Source organism: Malaya genurostris, chromosome 3 (assembly GCF_030247185.1).
Source record: "Malaya genurostris strain Urasoe2022 chromosome 3, Malgen_1.1, whole genome shotgun sequence".
NCBI classification, from domain to species: Eukaryota; Metazoa; Arthropoda; class Insecta; order Diptera; family Culicidae; genus Malaya; species Malaya genurostris.
The window spans coordinates 63,497,125-63,518,789 of NC_080572.1; the positions used below are offsets into that span (position 1 = coordinate 63,497,125).

General features: G+C 37.1%; 1 protein-coding gene across 5 annotated transcripts in view; it reads left to right on the forward strand.

Moving 5' to 3' along the window:
* The window catches only part of LOC131435731 (rho guanine nucleotide exchange factor 11), a 285,860-nt gene that overhangs the window by 102,812 nt on the left and 161,383 nt on the right, over positions 1-21,665 (forward strand). For 3 of the 5 annotated variants that reach the window (XM_058603885.1, XM_058603889.1, XM_058603886.1), the window contains exons 3-5: positions 15,367-15,544; positions 15,664-15,756; positions 21,536-21,593. The exons of 1 other annotated variant lie outside the window; for it this stretch is intronic. In XM_058603885.1, the coding sequence (XP_058459868.1) occupies positions 15,367-15,544; positions 15,664-15,756; positions 21,536-21,593 (329 nt within the window). Of the gene's footprint in view, positions 1-15,366; positions 15,545-15,663; positions 15,757-21,535; positions 21,594-21,665 lie in introns of those variants that run through there. One more of the 5 variants, XM_058603888.1, reaches the window with a different exon arrangement.

Genomic DNA, 21,665 nt, shown 5'->3' on the forward strand with positions numbered 1-21,665 from the left:
GAACTGCACAAGTGGTTAGAGAAGAGTGTAAACAACAGGACGCAGCCATAAAAATTGACAGATTCTGAACCATTGCGAAATGGCAGCGGTTTTTTGGTTTCGTCCATACTTTCTGGGACAGTCTTTATTTCCGGTACTTCTAGAAACGGGAGCTTGGAACCAGTATAGCCAAAGTCAGTTCTCTTAACAGGTGTACAACTTTGCTTCCGCCGTTTTATACCAAAATTAAAAGTTTTATTGCGAAAAAGTGCTTACAGATGTATTATTCAAAGTATTGTCCGTCGCTAGCGACAGCTTTCTCCCATCTTTCCGGCGATTTTCGGATCTCGGCTCGAAAAAAAGAGTCCTCTTTTGACGCTATCCATGAAGCAATCCATTTTGCCAACTCTTCGAAGGATTGAAAATGTTGATCTGCCAGACCGTGTGCCATCGGAATAGGTGGAAGTCAGAAGGGGTGACATCTGGAGAATACAGCGGGTGGGGCAAGACTTTCCATTTCAGCATTTCCAGGTACCTTTTTACCACTTTTGCGACGTGAGACCGTGGATTGTTGTGTTGGAGGATGACTTTGTCATGTCGCTCTAGATATTGTGGCCGCTTTTCTTTTAGCGCGCGACAAAAGCGCATCTGGTAGCGTCTGGTAGCGATCTCCTGTGATGGTTTCACCCGGTTTTAAGAGCTCGTAGTAAATCACACCGAGCTGATCCTTGATCTTTGAAGGTTTTTTCTCTTCCACCACCATGTTTGGAAAACGGCGGATCAAAGTTGTACACCTGATAGTAAGTAACTAATATAACCTACAAATTGAATCAGTTTTAAGCGAAATCTCGAAGAATTTTAGGCTTTTTTGGCATCGTCGTTTTAAATGATGGTGTAAAATTTAATAGCAACCTATGGGACATTTGTTTATTTTATGAGTGACATTTTTTACATGAGTACGTGTACACGCACAGACACATACATTGCTCAACTCGATAAACTGTGTCAAATGATATAGAACACTTAGCCCTCTGAGCCAATTTTCACTAGCCAATTGTTCAAGTGATTGCATAAACTTGCTATATGAGAAAGGCAAGAAGAGTACTTTTATGGAAAAGCATCGTTATCATGATTTTGTAATAATACAATTAGGTACAAATTAAATAATAGATTTAAAAATTTACATATTATTCACCTGAAAAATATAAATTTTAATGTGGCACGCTTTACGAAATTGACCAAAGCACCAATCGATTCAGCTCGATGAACTGAACACATGTCCATGTGTTGTGTGTCTGATGACCGAACCGATTTTGATCAAACGTCAGCCTGAACGCTATTGAATGTTTTTGAGATCGGATGTTTCCTTTTCTAGTTATATGAAGTTAATTGTTTAAATTTTTAGTTTATTTTTTGAATAAATATTTATTGAAATATGAGTTAAAATTAAATTATAAGGATTTAAATTGGGTGTTCAGCCACAAGTAGTGACTTTTCGGCCCTATTATTATATACATGATTTGGTTATTACCATGAGGACATCATTTGCTTCCGCAATTCTGAGATTTTTGTGTAGGAAAAATTGTAAACCTACTTGCATTGTGTAATGGGGAAAAGGAACTTATATACTAACTTACTAACTAATACATAGAGCGAATCGATTCAATTGAAGATTGCATCGATTTTTGTCGGAATTTGCTTAATGGTTCTATATTTGTGAGTCTGTGTAACTCATTTGTACTAAACCAGAGAGGACGCTTCGAAATCATTTTCAGAATTTTATTCTGAATCCTTTGAAGCGTTATCTTCCTGGTAGAACAACAACTTGACCAAATTGGTACTGCATAGAGCATGGCTGATCGGAAAATTTGTTCATAAATTTGTTCTTTAAACAGAGCTAAGAAAAGGATATAAACATTTAATATATTTATTATACTTTGCCTGGATTCCTTCAATGTAATCCTTAAAAGTGAGTTTTTTGTCATACGTTAAACCTAAGTATTTTTCTTGATCAGACCATGTCCATTCCAAGCCATTCAATTGGATAATGTGATTATTGTTTGGTTTAAGAAAGGAAGCTCTTGGCTTATGAGGAAAGACAGTTAATTGCGTTTTTGCTGCATTTGGTGCAATTTTCCATTTTGGCTGTTAATCACTTACGAAGCAAGGGACTACTGCTACTACTGTGACAATTTAACTAAAAAAAATTAATTAACACTATCTAAGACATGGAATGGAATATTGGTGAGAACAAAAACACCACTGCATACAACCAATTTTTACATTTAAGGAAACAAAATAATATGTCAGCAAAAGTACGGGGCGAACATGAGGTTTCATCAAGCCTAAACGCAGAAAAATAACAACTAGTTCTTCTTCTGTGAACATATCTACTTTTGGACATTCGCCGTATGAGTTTCGCTTCAAACAAAAGTGATTGCATCATTCAGCTTCTGGTCGTTTGCATTGGAGGAACAGAAAACGAAAAGTGTACAACGATGGAGAACAATATACAACATCAGCCCTTCCCATGACTCTAAATGTTATCTAGAGAACTATTAAGTTTACTTTCTTTGCCAATCAAAGGTAAAAATCATCAGTTTAGTGCAAATCCAGAATAATTTGATAGGCTGTGCACTTTTCGCTGTGCGAAATTCGCACCAAACGAATGCAAATAAAGCCAGCATACGGCATATCAATATCGACTACAAAATACCACCTTCAATCCCGCGAATACATCTTTCAGCTGCTGGTCATTGGCGTGCGTGCAACAGAAATATACATTTAATCGGCCCGAAAATGATAATCTGAAATGGATTAGTCAACCTTAAAATTCTATACGTTGTTATTTTTGTAGCCGTTAGAACCGTTCTTTTAAACTTTTCATCTACAATGTTCATTGTTCGCTCCGTTCGCAGTGCGGCTTTCGGTTCAAACAAGTGCGGAAAATTGAACACAACAGAGGGGAATACATATATAAATCGATAGTTCTAAGGGCCGCAATTATAGTCAAATGATTTAGTTCCAAATCAGTTTCAGTGTCTCTACATAGAATCAATCAAAGAGTTAATTGGGTTTCCTCATATATATTAATTTGGTTCTATAAAATCGATTTTCAATCGAAAGAAGTGTCGTCCTTAATCCATACGACGTCCAACTTCATGGGTGCCACAATTCGGTGCGAAATGTTAGCCCTGTAGGGAAGGGCACACAAGCATGTGGCAGATTCACTTTGTGCGCCGTTCGCCAAACGAAAAGTAACCGATTTGCTCGGGACTTTGCTCGTGAAAATAATTGTCAACTGTGTTGAAAGTTGGAGAAATGGTAACCTTCGGTATTTTTCAGAATCCAAAGCATTTTACAAAAATCAAATGAGTTTTCATTTGAAATGGATAATTTAAATTAGTAGAACAATGTACCAAAATAAATGTGCATTTCTAAAGCGGCCTGTCCATTGTCGACAGCAGTTCTACTTCAATCTCGCGGTTATGTCTCTAACATTACCTACTACAAGTTTTTTTTCTTTCTAAATTTGACTCAACACCTATCCAATGTTTGAATCATTCTTGTTGTTGGCCATTAGTGGAATTCAGACCGATTTCTCAGGGATGGCAGATGGCTATTTGTACCGAACTGTTTTAGATTGTAGGTTATGCTTCTCTCAAGAGTTAAAATAAGTATTTTGTGCTATTCCACAGTGTTAATATTGAAGACGTGGATAATCTGTGGGCATGTTTTTCCTACTCTGAAAGTATTGTTCGGGTAAAACTGTCTTCAATCCTAGATTTAAATAATCGTAATCAATCGACTTTTGTTAATTCTCATTTTTTATAATATTTTTCCAGAACAATAGACATACTGGTACGGGTTGCAACAGAAGAACCAAAGTAAACACATTACAATAACACTTGTTTACACTGCTTCAACTAGCCGTTTTATTCAGTAGGTTAATTGAACACACATTCCGCATATCTAAGGCAAATCCAACCCGGCAGTTTCGGTACATTTAACATACCGAATCCAAAACGAAAGAAACCGTATGATTTTATGATACTGAATGGCTCACGGACGAAAAGAAACTCCGATGGGAAAAATGAATAATTCACTGGTACCCAGAGCCCCCCTTAATTATCGTTCCGTTCCGCAATGTCAAACGCGCGGGTTGTCTAAATTCCAGCGAAAACAGCATTGGTAGGAGCGTGAGTAGTTTTTATTTTATCTATTACAGTTCTCTAACACGAAATTTGCCGACCTGATACGAAATCGTTGCTGACAGTAAGTGGATATAAAGAGTGGCAAAGATTTACGAGTAGCACGTAACGGATGTGTAATAACCGAGTTGAATGGGAAGGTTCGGAAACTCTGTTGAAAGATTATGTAATGACACAATAAAAATCGAAATGGTTACACGCAAGATAGTAATGTAGTAATGCATCCAAAGAATTTAGAGAAAAATCGATCTTTTCCTGTTTACTAAACAGCATCATCGGTTGGATGTAAAATTAAATCCTTGAAATATTTGAACTATCGTCAGCCGCAACTATTTACACATTGGTTTGCCCATCTTCGATTCTCCCCGGTTCCAATGAACTTGTTAAAAATAGCTCAACCAGATTGTTATGATGAAAATAATTCATCCCCAATAGTCTATCGGGTTGCCTGCTGCTGCCGGTCGGTCCCCGGCGGTCCATCAGTCCTGTTCGCACACGACCGTAATTAATTTTCGTTCGGTACGATTGCTTCAATCCGTGCGGTCGACCAGATTCAACAAACCCGAAGGATTAGAAGAAACACATGTTGACCTTGTACTTGAATGGAGGTGCAAGTGCAAGTGCCAAAAAAGAATCTCTGACGACTTGCCCAGCTGCCGAGTGCTGTCTCATCGGAAGTTTACGTTAGTAAGGTTCGGAATCACTGGAAGCAATCGGAGATTGGAGATTTATTTTTCATTTATGACACGGGTGTGATGAGTATATCACTCCGAAGTTTCAAGCTTTTCTAATATTTCTTGTATGCATACTATTTGGGAAGGAATTAGCATTGGATTACGAATCCACATTTACCGAATTTAATCAGTCCTTACCACTACTTCTTAATAAAGGTTTGGAATGAGCCCAGCTGGTGGCAATATTATTTAGTAACGCCATTTAAAACTCAACCAGCAATCAATTTATTCTTAACACGTGTGGGTAGTTTGTTTGATGAAAAGAGAGCACGTAGTTAGGGCACTGTAGTTTAACTGGGAAATGGCCGTATGCTCGTACCATAACTCGAAGGGGTTATTTTCGGAAATTCTAGATGTGAATAGTTTAGGGTTGAAATGTCGGACATTAGCAACCGTACTTCTCCATTATGGTTGCAAGCTTGTTATGCCATACCTACTTTGAACGTTTTTACCGGCCTAGTAATGGCCCTGTCGTGTGCCGCTTATTATTTAGTAACGGTTCCCGAGGGTGTACGACCGCCATACTACCGTTAGTTATTATTTTATTTTTGCTACAAATTGTTATGAAAGGGGAGCATGGGCTTATCTAATTTGTCATAAGTAATCACGTTACCGGAGGGTCCCCGGAGCACCTATCATTGAGCAAGTAAATGGATCTGATTTCTGAAGATCGGACGTTATCTTAAAAATAATAAATAATAAGTTGTCTTTCCGAAGTCAATCCTTATTGGTTTGATTCAGACTACTTGAGCCCATCTATTCTTAATCCTCCTAGTGGCCTGATAATGACGTTCTACAGTCTCATTAAATTATTTTCTGCCTTTTTGTTGAGATAATTTCTGACATTTATTTGGACTCATTTTTGACACCGACTTGTTCAGGATGCTTTGGTTATGCGAATTCCAACCGATTTTCGCCGGAATCGTAAAAATTTCTGGAATTTTGTGATACTTTTAATATTACTGCAAATATGGTGGTTGCTTGCAGCGGCAAAGAAATTGAATCAATTATTCTCGGCCGGGCCAGACGGCATACCCGTTGCAGTCTACAGTCATTGTGCAACTATTTTAGCCGAGCCTATTTGCTTGTTATTTAATAGATTATTTGGACAAGCAATTTTCCCGCTGATTTAGAAGCAGTCTTATCCCGAGTAAAGTCTAACATCAAAATGAGATCAAATTGAAATCAGATTATGATAGCAACATCAGAAATCCTAATATGATATCGACTCATCAAATTTTCAATTAATATCACATTATGTTATCATTTTGCTGTTTAAAGGCAAAAGTTTGTGAAACTCAAAAAATGAAAATATTAAAATCAACAACTTAGTGAATCCATTGAAATTGAGCAAATTTCAAATGGCAACACAAAAATACAAAGTTAAGCCAAAAACATACAGACCTTTGAAATACTTCTATCTATCTACAGGGTGAAAATGGCTGAAAAATTCGGAGGATTTTCCGAGTCTTATCAAAAATAGCACTGAAAAAATTAACTTTTTTTGTAATCTTTCACAATTATTTGAAAAAATAATTCGATGGTATACATTTTTTTTGCTGGCAACAAGAATCACATTCGAAAACATTTTTGGAAAACCTTTTCACGCTTTTCATGGAAAATCAACGAATTTCATATAATTGATTTCGTAGAAATTTTTTAAATTCGTGGAATTTCTATGAGAAGCGTGAAAAGGTTTTCCAAAAATGTGTCCGAATGTAATCTTTGTAGCCATCTTGTAGCCATCATGCTTTGACATCCTGCCGAGATCCTACAGTTGACCGCAACCATAACCGCGAAGAAACGATTTTTTTTCAACTTTTACGCAAATAATGCTTCTTCTTTTTAATATTGCTGTCAAACCACACGTCTGGGAGGCATTAGATGAATTGGCGATCGTCGGTACCACGTTTGTCTGAAGCAGGTCAATCTGAGTAGTCGCTTTGGCATTCCCATCTCGCTGATCGTCTACCGTAGAAGGAGCTTATTTCAGAATTTGATATGAGAAATATATTTGACGTCATCGATTTCCTTCTAGATACGTTAAGTATCCGATCCTGTAACAATGTTTGCGTTCAGTTTGAAAAAAATGTTTCGATATTTGTAATCATACGACGTCGCGAAGTTCATTCCAAACTTTTTAGACCATTATTTTCTGTGCATCCAGAAATCGGGGACCTGGATAACGAAAATAATCTACTCGCCAAACCCACAACTTTATATCCAACAGTATGGAAAAATTGATTGTTTACGAAGTTCGAACAGCGAACATTGAATGTCTTAGATTTCAGAACCTAGAGCTAATTCTTAATAATACTTTAGTGGCTTAGAGCAGCCACCAAGAAAATATATGTTTAATTTGTATATTCCTAAGTAGTCCACAAACTGTGTCGAAGACACTCTTCAAAACAATTCTCATTCCTAGTTATAAATGCTTAGAACTTCATATATTCACTAACGCTAGATACTATGAGGAGTATTTTATCAATCATCTAATAGATCTTGGAACTTTAATGCACTTTTCCAAAGAAACCGTCTAACTAAAACTTCATAGTTTTGAGTCACAGGAGTAATTCTGCATTAAATGATCGTAAATTATAAGTCTACACAAGAACAAAAAATTTACTGAAGTGATTCTGGTTCTATCTGTGGTCAGAAGCGAGATAATCGTTTATTGCCCAATTAGTCGAAAAAACAAATGATCTGGGATACCTTATTGCCGGATTTCTAATTCACGTTCCCTGTGTTGTAGAAGACTTCACTGTAAAATGTTCGGTCTTCAGAGCCTCTACTTGAGATGACGCCGATTTGATGGCACAGCAACTTAGGCTATATTTCCAGTTAATTTTCGTTTATAGTCCATTGGACTTTCTTTTCACTGGACTACAAGTGAAAATCTCGCTGTGTAGCTACGTCGAGTCCTTCCTTTCTTGCGACTCTCCGGACTAACACGATGCAACGTGCTCACCCGCTAAGAGTTTCACCGGAAGTGGATTCGTATTTCAAAGTGATTACATGTGCGAGTTGTGTGAGATCAAGTAGATAACTCAACTTGTTATAATGCTACAGCTTTGGATATGAGACGGACAAAGAGAACATTTTTATACTGTGCTCAAATAGCCACAGTGCTCTTCACGGTGGATGCGGAATGAAAGCGACGCAACGAGTGTGCATTGACAAAAACTACCTGTATACAAGCAATCGCAAAAAGCTCGCATTCCAAATCACCTAAGTTCAAAACTGGATTCTCTCCGCGATAGTGTGGAGATTGCATAAACTCCTTTTTCTTGTTTGCGACTAATATGGAGATTGCATAAAATCTTTTTTTTGCTTGCGAGTAATATCGCCTAAATGTATACCATCCCGGACCTATTTTTGCTGTTCTATTTTTAGCTTATGCTCGAGAAAATCTACATCATATTAAGTTTTCAATGTGCTTCAAATCGACGAGATTTGAAAGATCCACATTGTTTGAAGGCGCTTAGTTCGGTATACGGGTACTCGAAAATGCTAACATAGCTTGGAGTTCGTATCAGCTTGCTTGGAATGTACGAATTAAACGAGTGCAGAAAAAATTTATTCGATTTGCTCTCTCTCTCTCTCTCTCTCTCTCTCTCTCTCTTTCTTCTGCTTGGCAAAATCCGCAAAATCTTCCACCGTATCCCGAACGCTGTCGTCTGACGGGTTTGGACTCACTGGAACGGCGCAGAAAAATTCAGCTAGCAAATTTTGTTGCGAAAATAATCAACGGCGGTAGTGATTCTCCGAAGCTTTTATCTAGTCTTGATTTCCGTGCATCCCAACGATCGCTACGTTCTACTGGTTTATTTCGATCGAGAGTTCACCGAATGACGTTTGGATTAAGAGAGTTTTGTCGGTTACGTCCAGGGCCTTAAAACTATGCACATTTATCGCAAATCTTCATTCCATAGTGATTCAATGAGAAATCTATAGATTGAAGTTTGTATATGCGCGGAAGTGCGCGTGTGTTGAACGGAATGATCATCACTCTAATATTTACACCAGTCATAACTAGGGTTGCGAACGGTACTGGAGAATGACACGAAACAGCAGACAGTCAAACCGCGCAAATGACAGCAGTTACCGTTTGTAGTTCGCGACGATTGTAGCCGAATAGCCTACGATTGTAGCAGAATAGCCACAATAAACAGTAGCTCCTTACAAATTGAACTCAAACTGTCGAGAGACAGTCGCCAACGATTCTCATGAGGTGTAGGGGGACATGCACTAGAAAGTCTTGCTTCCCAATGCAGACGATTTTTTTGATGTGGAACACATCTTTATTTTATATATAGGGGTGCAAATCAGAAACTCAAGGAAAAACACACATAGAGATGTGGTCAGGTTTCAAACACTTACAGCTCAGTCTATTTTGTATCAATTATTAATATTATTTCATCATTTGATTGGAAATATTTTCAAGTTTCGATTTGAAAGTATCAAGCCACGTATTTTCAATCATAAATGAATGAAATTTTGATTATTAGCGAGCAGTGTCCGTTTTTGTCTGCTAAAAATCTCCGGCATACCGGATTTCCCTGCCATAGACGACGGTTTTGAAGGAGTAAGCGATATATAAAAGGGAAAGCATCGCTCTGATTGGTCAATCGATGCAAAAGCGCTTCAACCGAAATCGCAGAACTTAACGCTATAAAAATAACTGCTTGTATACAAAGCTTGAACATAAGCTTGACTAAGAGAAGCTTGAATATTGAATTCCGTGTCGCAAGTATGTACAAAGATATAATTGCATACATTTGGGATATTGATGTAATTTCGTCGGCTACAAAACAAATGCAAATCTAAACAAACAGAGTTTATATTCTGAGTTCACGTGTTAGGTTCCTAATTAAGATCAATCTAAGCAGACTCTCGTGCAATTGCGGATTCAAAAGTGTGACGATTGATTAAAAATGTCGATCATTAGAAATTTTGGTTGCCTTGTTCCACATGAATGGCTTTTGTGTATCTTTACGGGCTTTGTTTCTCTGCACTTCCGTTGGAAGGAAGCGGTTCAGTGTGAAAAGCAAAGTAAATGCTTTGACTTCCAGAATTTGGATGCACTTTTTCGATCAAACAATTAAATCCCGTTTAGCATGAACCAGAATTGTAGAAGTAATAGAAGCGCAAAACTTATTGTCTCTGCCTTTGCGTCTTACTACTTCGTGTATATACAAGTAAATTAAGTAAATATACAACTATTTTTGAAACATCTGCATGCACAAGCTTTGTGATTGAATTTTTTCAAAACTGAAATTGAACCGGTAAAAAAAAACACCGCCGTTCGCATTCAATTTATCGCCACAGATTGGTCACAGCGGATATGACAGTCCCGTTATGAAAATGTCATGACAATGAACAAAGCAGTTACTTATCCAGTATGTATGTACACTACCACGCCGCCTACAGGGTACTCTCCCAAATCCTTTACCGTCATCTATCACCAATAGCTAAGGAATTTGTAGGGCCGTACCAAGCGGGATTTACTGGAGCCCGCGCCACTACGGATCACACATTCGCGATAAGACAAGTACTCCAGAAGTTTCGTGAATACAACGTACCCACGCATCACCTATTCATTCATTCATTGACTTCAAAGCGACATACGACACAATCGATCGAGAACAGCAAATGGCAGATAATGCTCGAATACGGTTTCCCGGATAAACTGACGCGATTGGTCAAAGCAACGATGGATAGAGTGAACGGAACGCTTTCGAGTCCCTTCGAAGCTCGAAGAGGGCTACGTCAAGGTGATGGACTTTCTTGTATGTTCAATATTGCCCTGGAAGGTGTGATTTGAAGAGCGAGAATCGACACGAATGGCACGATCTTCCGAAAATTCGTACAACTTTTTGGCTTCACTGATGATATTGATATTGTGACACGTAACCTTGAGAAGATGACGGATACCTACATCGGACTGAAAGCTGAAGCTAGTCGCATCGGACTGGCCATAAATGCGTCAAAAACAAAATACATGAGAGGAAGAGGCTCTAGAGAAGAAATACTTCGCCTCTCACCACGAATATTGATAGACGGTGACGATATCGAGGTGGTTGACGAGTTCGTGTATTTGGGCTCACTGGTGACCGCCGATAATGACACCAGCAGAGAAATTCATAGACGTATTTTGGCAGGGAATCGAGAAAAGTACGCTACCGCACGAAATTGACCATCTACAAAACGCGCATTAGACCGGTTGTTCTCTATGGCCACGAGACCTGGACTATGTTGGCAGAGGACCAACGCGCCCTTAGTGTTTTCGAAAGAAAGGTACTGAGAACCATCTACATATGGCTCTCATGATTGCGCCAAGCTCTCGTGTCATTTCGTGTTGCCTACTGTTGAACGTAGCAGCTGCGCGTATCGTTGGCAGGGACTGTCTTATGCTTGGAAACAGTATAAAAAAAGTCAAATTTTCGCACCCTTGGTCATAACTATTCGAAATCTGCGAACATATGCGAAGGAACTAAAGTACTCACTCTGAATATGAATTTCGAATCTAAATTAAGGAACTGAATTTAGTTTAAAAAAAGCGTGACGAGTTTCCTCATTGTTTCCAACAAATTTGAGAAAGTTTATTTTTGAGTTTTTTTTTCCTTTTTTGCCTTTCTCATATAGAAAGATTATGCAATCACAGTGAAAACCGACTTTATAACCTAGGCCCGGAGGGCCGAATGTCATATACCATTCGACTCAGTTCGACGAACTGAGAAAATGTCTGTGCGTGTGTGTGTGATAAATTTTCGAATTGAAGGTTTAATGGTTGCATAGGTTGCTATTAAATTTCATCTGGATCCGACTTCGGGTTCGGGAGTTAAACTAAATACGTTTCATCGGTTTTTTCAGAGACCACAGAAACAGCTTTCACAAGCGTAGGTTCAAATGAAAGGTCTTACAACCCCATATAATCATACCAAATTTCATCCGAATATGACTTCCGGTTACGGAATTACAAACTGATGGTATAAAAGATTCATTTTCAGAGGCGTGTTTTTATACATGACAAGTAAAAATATCATCAAATACGTTAAAATAGCTATATAATTCTTGAATTGAACAGATTTGGTTAGCTAATGTGTGATGTGATGTGAAGTGAAGCCACCATCAGTTCAAGGACTTGCCAGTGGATGCGGGTAGACTTACAGTAGCCCCGATATGACTCATCCATTCACCTTCTTACTATAGCTGTTACCGAAAAGCGAACAAAAAGGGTTGGGCGGATACGTAAGTAGAGTCACTTACTCGTATTCCGCGGGAATAAAAGATGCTCTTCCAACCATAATATCCAGTGCATGGATGAAGCATATCGCTATACATGCTTGAACCCGCCTGATGGTTTGTTTGAGAAGGGCGCGTCAGACTCATTTCAAACCTTCAGAAGGAAACAAGTTTCCTTCAAGTGACTTGGGCTGGCTATCCACAATCCCTCGTCCAGTCATCAATTCGTCCGATGCCCTGATGCTCCCTCCCCTTTACGCCCCCGTGCAAAATGTTTTATATTGATAAATACAATGAAACATAGTGTAATGAAATTAATATAACATAAAATGATATATAAAAGATTACGAAATAATATAATACAATGTCATACAATATAATATAATATATTATAAAACATGATATAAAATACCAGTTAATGTAGAGTGTCAGTTATGCTCTTCTATCTTCGCAATACTGCAGGAAGTAGAATATTTCTCTTCTAATAACAATAATAATATCCACATCTATAAAAATAATATATGTTATTATTATTGATGACAAATTAATAATAATAACAATCAATATAATAATGAAAATAACAATAAAAAAACAATATAATATAGTTCAATGAATTATATAATAAATAATAGAATAAATAAAATGATATGTTGCGATATGCTATGATATTATATTACTTGAATTTATATGTCATTTCTCATCCTCTCATTCTGCCATCAACGCATTCCATCGACCATTTGTCACCACAGACACACGTGTAGGCATGAAACAGGATCCAGTGAGGACCAAGCTCACCTTGTGACGACCTTGATATTTAGTTGAAAGTTACTTTAAAAATGATAACTTATAAGGAAAACAAATTCATATTTTGCGCAGAGGTACGTAGTATTACTCATAATAAACCCTACAATATAATATAATATAATACAACATAATGCGATACAATATAACATAATATAATATAAATATAATATAACATACTATAATAAAATATAATATAATATAATACAATATAATATGATATAATGCAATGCAGTATAATACCATACAACATATTATATAATAACATAAAATAGTGTAAGACGATAATATATGAAATAATATGCTATGATACAATATAACAGGTAATGTCGCAGTGTAAGTTACGCTCTTCTAATAATAATAATAATAAAAATAATAATAATAATACATGATGTAATAAACAACACAATTATATGTTGTAATATATTATGATAAACACTGCACTTTAGGATGGGCTTCAACCTACAAGCCATTTCGCACCCTCTCATTCTGCTACTAACGCAGAAGGCGATAGCACCCAGTCGACGCCGTTCTATTGACCAAATGTCATCATAGACGCTCGGGGAGGCATGAGATAGGGACTTGTGAGGACTTAGTTATCTCACCATTTGACGACCTGGACAGATTTGGTTAGCTAATGACCAAATACATTGATTATGGGTATACCGGATCTTCGTTTCAGATTCCGGAAGTATAAAAAAAGTTCTCGTGTACTCCAAACCGGCAATCACTCCAATTTATTTGAAGCGGATGAACCAATTTTCACAAACTCAGATTCAAATGAAAGGTCTTGTAGTCCCATACTAAATTCCTGAATATTTTTTGGATCTAATAAAATATTTGTTTTGATAAAGATCACAGCAAGTGATCGAAACGTCGAGGAAATACAACTGCTCATTTAAGCGACCACTAAAGCAGAATACATCACATTACTATGTAAAAAAATGACATTGTGGCTCTCCATCAACTATATTATTTATTTTGAGGTATCTTAGCTAATTGATGTGGTTCATCCACATAATCGAAGCCGAGGCGACACCGGCTGAGTTGGAAGTGAGGGCCTCTTGTATAAAAAACTTGTAACCGACTCGTTTGCCAGTCCACTCAATGCCATCGGAAGTAAAATAAATTCGGTCCTTTTTTGGGTCAAAAATGCATTTATTTCCAAATAAAAAGAATTTAAAGATTAATCAAAGTATCGTCCCTACTTTCCCTGCAAGTTACTACTTTTGCCCATATCTCAGACATTTTTAGAATCCCATTCTGAAAAAAGCCAATTTTCGATTTCTGCGAAGATCGTCGGAACAACCAGTAATTAGAAGGAGCAATGTCAGAAGAATACGGTGGGTGCGGTAAAGTTTCCCACTTGTGCGTTCCCAAATATTGTATTCCGGGCGTTCTTCTCGTAATGCACGGGTCAAATGCATCAATTGCAGCCTATACCGATCGCCCTTTATAATAGTTGCAGTAGCTCATAGTACACAACACCCTTTTGGTCCCACCAGATGCACAACATGACCTTCGAACCATGAAAATTCGCATGAAATGTTAGAAAAGCACTGGACTTTAGATTTTGTTGGTGTGTTGGCATATTGAAGAAAATGTTACTGGAGGTTTTCTATACATGTTAAGATGTTTCTAATATTAGCAGCTCTTAAGTACCACAAAAGATCACAAGTAGTAGTCATCGACAATTTATAGTCACCGACTTCTTATATTTGAAGTAAAATTTCTGAATGTAAAAAAATCGGTAATGCAATTAAGATTAAATGTTCGAAAAGTTACAATACGGTACTAAATTTTATGCGCTTAAATCTCAAACAGATGAGTATATCTAGTAATAATACATTTAGAACATTGATTCAACACTTCCTCTATCAGTACTGCACATTTCAATTCATTCGTCTGTCGATTGTACGACTCTTTTTTTTCGGACATACTATAATAATATGCATCATACAAAATAAATTCTCACCACAGACTTCATTCAAACCTTTTTCCGTTACCCGTGACCGTAAGGTCACTCGATTTAAACCGATCGCACATCACTGATAGATTTCTCAAAGATTAGCTCATTTTGTTTGTACGTTCGCTAGCTTCGGCCAGGGAAAAATCAACAACCTTGAGTTTATCGAGTGAATTCGAATGACATCAGAATGTGCTGTTCATCGGTTTCAAATTGTCTCTGCTCTCGATGGATCATCCCCGGTCTGACCTGTTAAATTGCTTATTTATTCATCATCCGTTCCGTATTGTTTACGTATAGATTTTTGAATTTCAGTTTTGTTGATTGTGTGTTTTTTCTTCTCTTCTCTCTTTTCATTTTTCCGTTCATTTCTTGGCTTGTGCATGGTTTTGCCTGCTCTGACCTATCTACCGCGCGTTGTCATGTTCAGGTCACCGTTGCATCACAACCGCACAGCATCCAGTAGCAATCTCAACGGTAACGCTGCCACTCACCGCCAGAGGCCCCAGACGCTAAATCCGACCCGCGATTCGCCGAAGAATGCCCCCGTCCCGATGCTCACGCTGGTATTGACCGTCAACAAGGATGCCAACGGGTACGGCATGAAGGTGAGTTGTTTGTTTTGACGAGTCCTTTGTTCGGATGTCATGTTTCTGTTTCTTCCTGTGATTGTGGTGTTCGTTTTCCATTCAATTTCATAATTTTAATTTCGCAAACGATTTCAAAGGTTTCCGGAGACAAACCCGTATTTGTCGAAAGTGTGAAACCAGGAGGCGCTGCGCAAAAGGCCGGTCTGATGGCCGAGGATATGATATTGAAGGTAGGATAATTGTTTGAAGAATTAAAAAAATAGAATTCAATCGCCCCCTAGCACGTTCGGCTAAGCGAACGGTGTGTCAGTGTGTATGCGTGCGGTAAGCTTCGTGTGTGAGTGTGTGCGTGTGTGTCTGTATAGCGTGTACATATTTGCATTTCAGTACGTTGGGTGGATGAAAGGTGATAATGAATTACCCGGTTCACCTTTCGCGGATGTGGCACTGACCTGACACCGCGGGTGCTGTTCACCTGTGGGTTGTTGTCCACACTTTCTCGCAGCTCCCGTCGGTGTTCCCGCACGCGTACGCACTCACACGTCGCAATGGACAGCGCCGGTTGAAGGGTTGTGGACATATTTCGAAAAAAAAGCAAGACAACAAAATATAATCGCAATAAACTAGAATTCTTTTACATAACAAACAGAAAGTTATTATTATAGAAAAATTTCCAGAATTTAACTGCAGAAAACGTGGCAAAATCAGGTTCGATTTATTTGGATTTGGATGAAACTTTGCACACATTTTCAGCATGAGAAACCATTTTTTTGCACGGATTGAGAGAGTAATTTACAGGGTGGCAAGGGACCGGGAAAACCAAGGAAAAGTTGGGAATTTGGTTTCACCGGGAAAATGTCGGGAAGCTTAGTGAAAATCCCGGAAAAAAATTACTTGCTCTAATCTTAGTAACGATTTTCAGCATCATGATTGTCGTGATACAACAAATGAAAAGTTGAAGGTAATACTCAATTTTGTGTTTGAACGAGAAGTCCAGTACAAGTCTCATGTCTCATTCAGTGGGTTTTGTATGGGTTTGACTGCACTTTTAAATCAATAAGAGCTTTCTTAGTTCTTATCAATAATAGCACAATGAATCCTCAAAATGGAAAATGAGGATAATTTGGATACTTTCTATTAAATTTCAGAATAAGTATACATAATGCTGAAAGTAGTATCAGGTTCAATCAATTTATTAAGAATTCTTATGAGCCTTCATGCTCTTAAGTGCCAGCCAATGATTCCCCTAATTTCAACCAAATTTGTCTCAGTAATGTCAATTTGTGACAATACTTGTGTTGTAATTTTGAAACTGATTTCAATAGGATTCACAAAATCCACAAAGCTGTCGACTTTCGCCTTATCCACCTTTTTTCTAGGAGTATTTTATTTTCTTTCTTTGACAGCTGAAATTAGGTTTTCAGAGTTTGCAAGACCCTTAGAATGGTTTAAAAGATGGTTTGATTTGTTCGGTGAATCTATGTTTATTTTTTAAAGGTTATCAGCTATGATGAGGATATGGATGTCGACGAAAAGCAGTCGAAGATTGTCGATGATAGGACATGGGTTGTTACGGTTGCACGGATCTCGCAAATTTCTCGATTTTCGCGGATTTCGCGCGGTTTCTAACAGATTTTGATACGATGGCGCAGATTTCGCGCTAATTTCAAGAAACATTAATTCACATTTGTGTATCATTTATTAAAAAAAAATTGCATTTTTTTAAGCTTATGAGTTTTATGAAACCCCGAAAAATTAAAGATAGGCCAACGTGTCAGTAATTTTTCTCCGGTGGACAAATCTTTGATTTTATGATCTCCGATCTCGAGTAGGGCAAAAAAAGAAAAGAAAAAAAGTTAAAACGTTAATCTAGTGCTGGACCCGACGGGATTCCATCCGTGGTGATAAGAAATTGTTCTAATAATTTGTTGGTTCAACTATCCAACATTTTCAATTGCTCGTTGCGTTGGATTTTTTTTTCCTGAAATAGGGTAAGGGCTGCCTATTTCATCTCATTTGTAAGAACGTCGCCTCAAAACCCCGATTTAACCACTAAAATCTCTATAACTTTTTCATATTACTGCTTCATTCGCCTTACTCCGCGTTGAGAATTGATTCACATTTCTTGAAAATTCAACTAACATTCATGAAACAGCTAAAAACACTTATGATGTGTTCACTACTCTGCTCCTGATTTCTTCTCCATGGATTTTTATCCATCCTATCGTTGGTCCTTTATTCATCTTATAAATTAGTAATGGCGACAGTATTCAAAACAAAATATTCCACTATTACACTCTCAGGTTCAAAATGTAATAATTCTTCCTTAAAACGGCCTAATGCCAACTATGAGGCAACACACGATATTTTTAGAATTAGTTTGAAATCATTTCAACGTTAAAAAATTTTCGGTCGTTTCCGGTACGTTTTGCTTTGAATTTAAATCTTTATTGCAAAGTTAATTTGGTGAACTTTATATAAAAATAAAAACGGAATTGTTACTATTTAGGTATTAGCCCTTCTTAAAACAGAATATAAGAGTCAGAGATGCCATTTATACAGATTTATCTCAATTGTATAGATTTTTGCGTTCGCATACTGATTTAAATCAATGTACAGATTTTACACAGATTTCCTAAATTTAATACATATTTGTACAGGTTCATAAAAAGTGAGAAGTAATAAATTAGACTTTTCTCTCTGAGTATCTATTAGTATTTGATTGCAGTGATTCTTTAAAAGTTTATTAATCAACGGACAAATCACATGTTAAAGTGGCAATCTTTTATGCAGATAATTGATTATGATTAACACCATTTTATTAGTGAAAACAGATAGAGCAGATATAGACTTTCTATGCAAAGTAATTCATATTTTCTATGAAAATATCTGGCATCTTTGGGCACAACCGATGAAACACACACACCTTCCAGCGTTATGTTGACGTATAGCGTAATGAAACCAGTGCTACTAGGTTTGCCACAATGGTTATTTCATTAGTATTTAACACGCTCTTTCTGGTAATATTCGAAGCCGAAACATTAACTAATGTCACGGATACCAAAAACATACTTTTTGATGATAATTTGAAGAAGAAAAACAATTTTTGTTTTGTAACATTATGAGATAATTTGGCAACTTTGCGAAACCAAATAAGATGATAACAAAGCGCAATCAAGTGAACTAAGTGAAAAACTTTCATCTCATATTTTTAAAGACTTTTATTGTTTGTCGGGTAATTTTTGAAGTTTTTAATCGTTAACTAAACAAGTGGCAAGTGAACATTACTAATTATGAAGTCATCCAGTATTCAATAGTAGTGTAATCGTGCGAAATAGTGATCATGTTTTGAGAGGAATCGATTAGTAGATAATCAGAAACATGACAAACTGTAAATCTTGAGACGAAAATGTGTCCTAAATTGAAAAGTGAGTTTATTTTAAATGAAAAAAAAAACGATCACCGAAGAATTTAAAACCATTTCTTTCAATGGGAAAGTGTGACAATAGCTTTTATAATCATATTAAAACATTTCACAGTTTGGTTCAGGTAGGTTGTAAAATATTATTCATGTTCAAAGTAATGAGGTGACGGAATGAGATGGAAATAGGGATCCGTTACCCTAGATGAAATCCTATGTGTTTCCAGTTTACAAAAGTATCAAACTACCGTGGAATTGCTGCTTTGTGCGCTGTATAGAAGTTGTTTGGAATTCTAGTTTTGGATTTTAGAACACATAGCTGCTCTGACTACATATCTCAGACTCAGCATGGGTTCATGCCAAAGCGTTCAACTTCCAAAAATTTAGTAAACTACACTTCCTTCATCATTCGTTCTACAAGCACGACTAAGAGTGGATTTTATATACACCGAATTCGCTGCTGCGCTCGACAAAATCATTCATCACATAACGATCTCCAAGTTAAGTAGACTGGGATTTAACGGATCATTTTTGAATTGGTTTCGATCATATCTAACTGGTCGTGAAATGATAGTGAAAATAGGAGACTGTACAACCTCACCATTAGCTGTTACCTCTGGAGTTTCTCCAGGAAGTCACCTTGGACCGTTTATAATTTTATTGTATCTCAACGATTTAAATTTTTCGATCAAGTGTATGAAATTATCGTTCACCGAAGACTTTATGATATTTCATATAATCAAATCTGTAGCTGATTCAGAGTTTCTACAAGAATATAATTGTATAATTTAACTAACTGGTGTAACATCATCATAATGATTCTAAATAATTCTAAATACTCCGTCATCTCTTTTAGTCGCAAAAAGTTTGTATTCAAGTTCGACTATAATATTTCACAAACTGTTCTCGACTGCGCATCGTCTGTTAAGGACCTGGGTGTTCTTCTGGATTCTAAGTTTAATTTTAGGGAGCGAATAGAGTTTACAATCTCCAAAGCCTCTAAGCTATTGTGATTTATTTTCCGCGTTACAAAAGAATTCTTTGATGTACATTGCTTGAATGCTCTGTATTGCGCTTGAGTCCGCTCAAATCTCGAATATGCTGCTGTTATCTGGTCACCTTATTACCAAAACGATATCCAACGCATTGAAGCGATTCAACGCAAATATGTCCGATTCGCTCTCCGACGTCCTCCATGGAGAAATCCTTTAAATTTACCGAGTTATCAGAGCCGCATGATTGGTCTTGATTTATTATTTGTCGGTCGCGATGTTTATAAGGCTAGCTTTGTGGCAGACCTACTTCAGTCGCGAATCGATAGCTCCGAGCTATTGAAATTGCTACAATTAGACATTCGGCGTCATCATCTTCGCGATTTCGTAATCTTCGGATTTTTTATGTAATTCGTAATCTTCGGATTCCGTAGTCTACGGATTACGTATTTCGTAATCTTCGGATTTCCTATGTTAGAACTAATTATGAATATAGCTAGCATGTGCCGCATATTTAACCAATGTTTCAATTCTTTCGACTCTCATTTATCACGTAATATTATCAAGAAATCGTTCCTCATGTTATTATCTCATTAAATTTAGTTGCTATAGAAGCAATAGATTTAAGGGAATGTATCATTTGGATGATTGTAAACTGTTGATGCAAAAGATGAGGAGGTTTTATGCCTCCTGGAGAGCAAGTTTGCCAGATACTAACTCCAGTGGGCTTTTTTCCTTCTCCAAATAATAAAAGATGAGGATGTAAAGAAAGACATTCAGAGTAAAATCCGACAACAGAAGAAGGCACTATTATTAATGGAACAGAAATGAAAAAATAAATAAATCAGATCATCCTGATGTGGTCTACCTTTAAGTTCTTCTTGCAAAGAAGGAAATGCTTACCGAGCAAGAAGATGTTGGAACAAACAAAAAAAATGTCATTGCTGAAATCTGTTTCACAATTGTAAGCAATTTTATTTTTACTTTGACATTTTCCATACATCAGAGAGTATAAATTAACTAAGGACATCGAAAAAGATGGAGAATAAAAATGAAATCGTTTTAATGGGGTTTTCTCAAAATGACGTGTTGTATGCGAACTGATTTATTTTGTTTATATGACAAATTATGCAGATTTTTAAATTATATTTAAGTGGATTTTCAAGTCCTACGGGAAGTATCATCTGCATGAAAATAGTGGTGTAATGCTTCCTTCGAATATAGGCGTTTTAGCTTTTAACTTTGCGCGGATTTCGCGCCTTTTAGTTTTTGACTTTCCGCGGATTTCACGCCATTTAGTTTTTGACTTCGCGCGTTTTGATTTTGAAACGTTTTCGTAACAACCCTGCAATTGTATTTATCTGAATTAAAAACAGTTCTAATGTCAATGTCAGGTTTTGCCACTACAGTTCAAACACCTTCAACCGGCGATGTCCAACTGTGCGCCTCGTGTGCGATTTCATATTTATGTTTCTGTTCATTCATCCCTAGTCCAACCAACCAACCAGCCAATATTCTTGCATTATTGTTCTTAAACACATACGTCATACTGCTTTTTCTTTCTTTCCATCTTTTCTTTGACATTGTACTTGCTAGGTTAATGGAACATCTGTACGATCCTCGACGCATACGAACGTGGTGGAGTTGATCAAAGGTAAACAAATGGATTTAAAACAAGTAAGGCGGCGGGCAAAACGAAAATACGTACGCTTTTTATTTGGTCCGC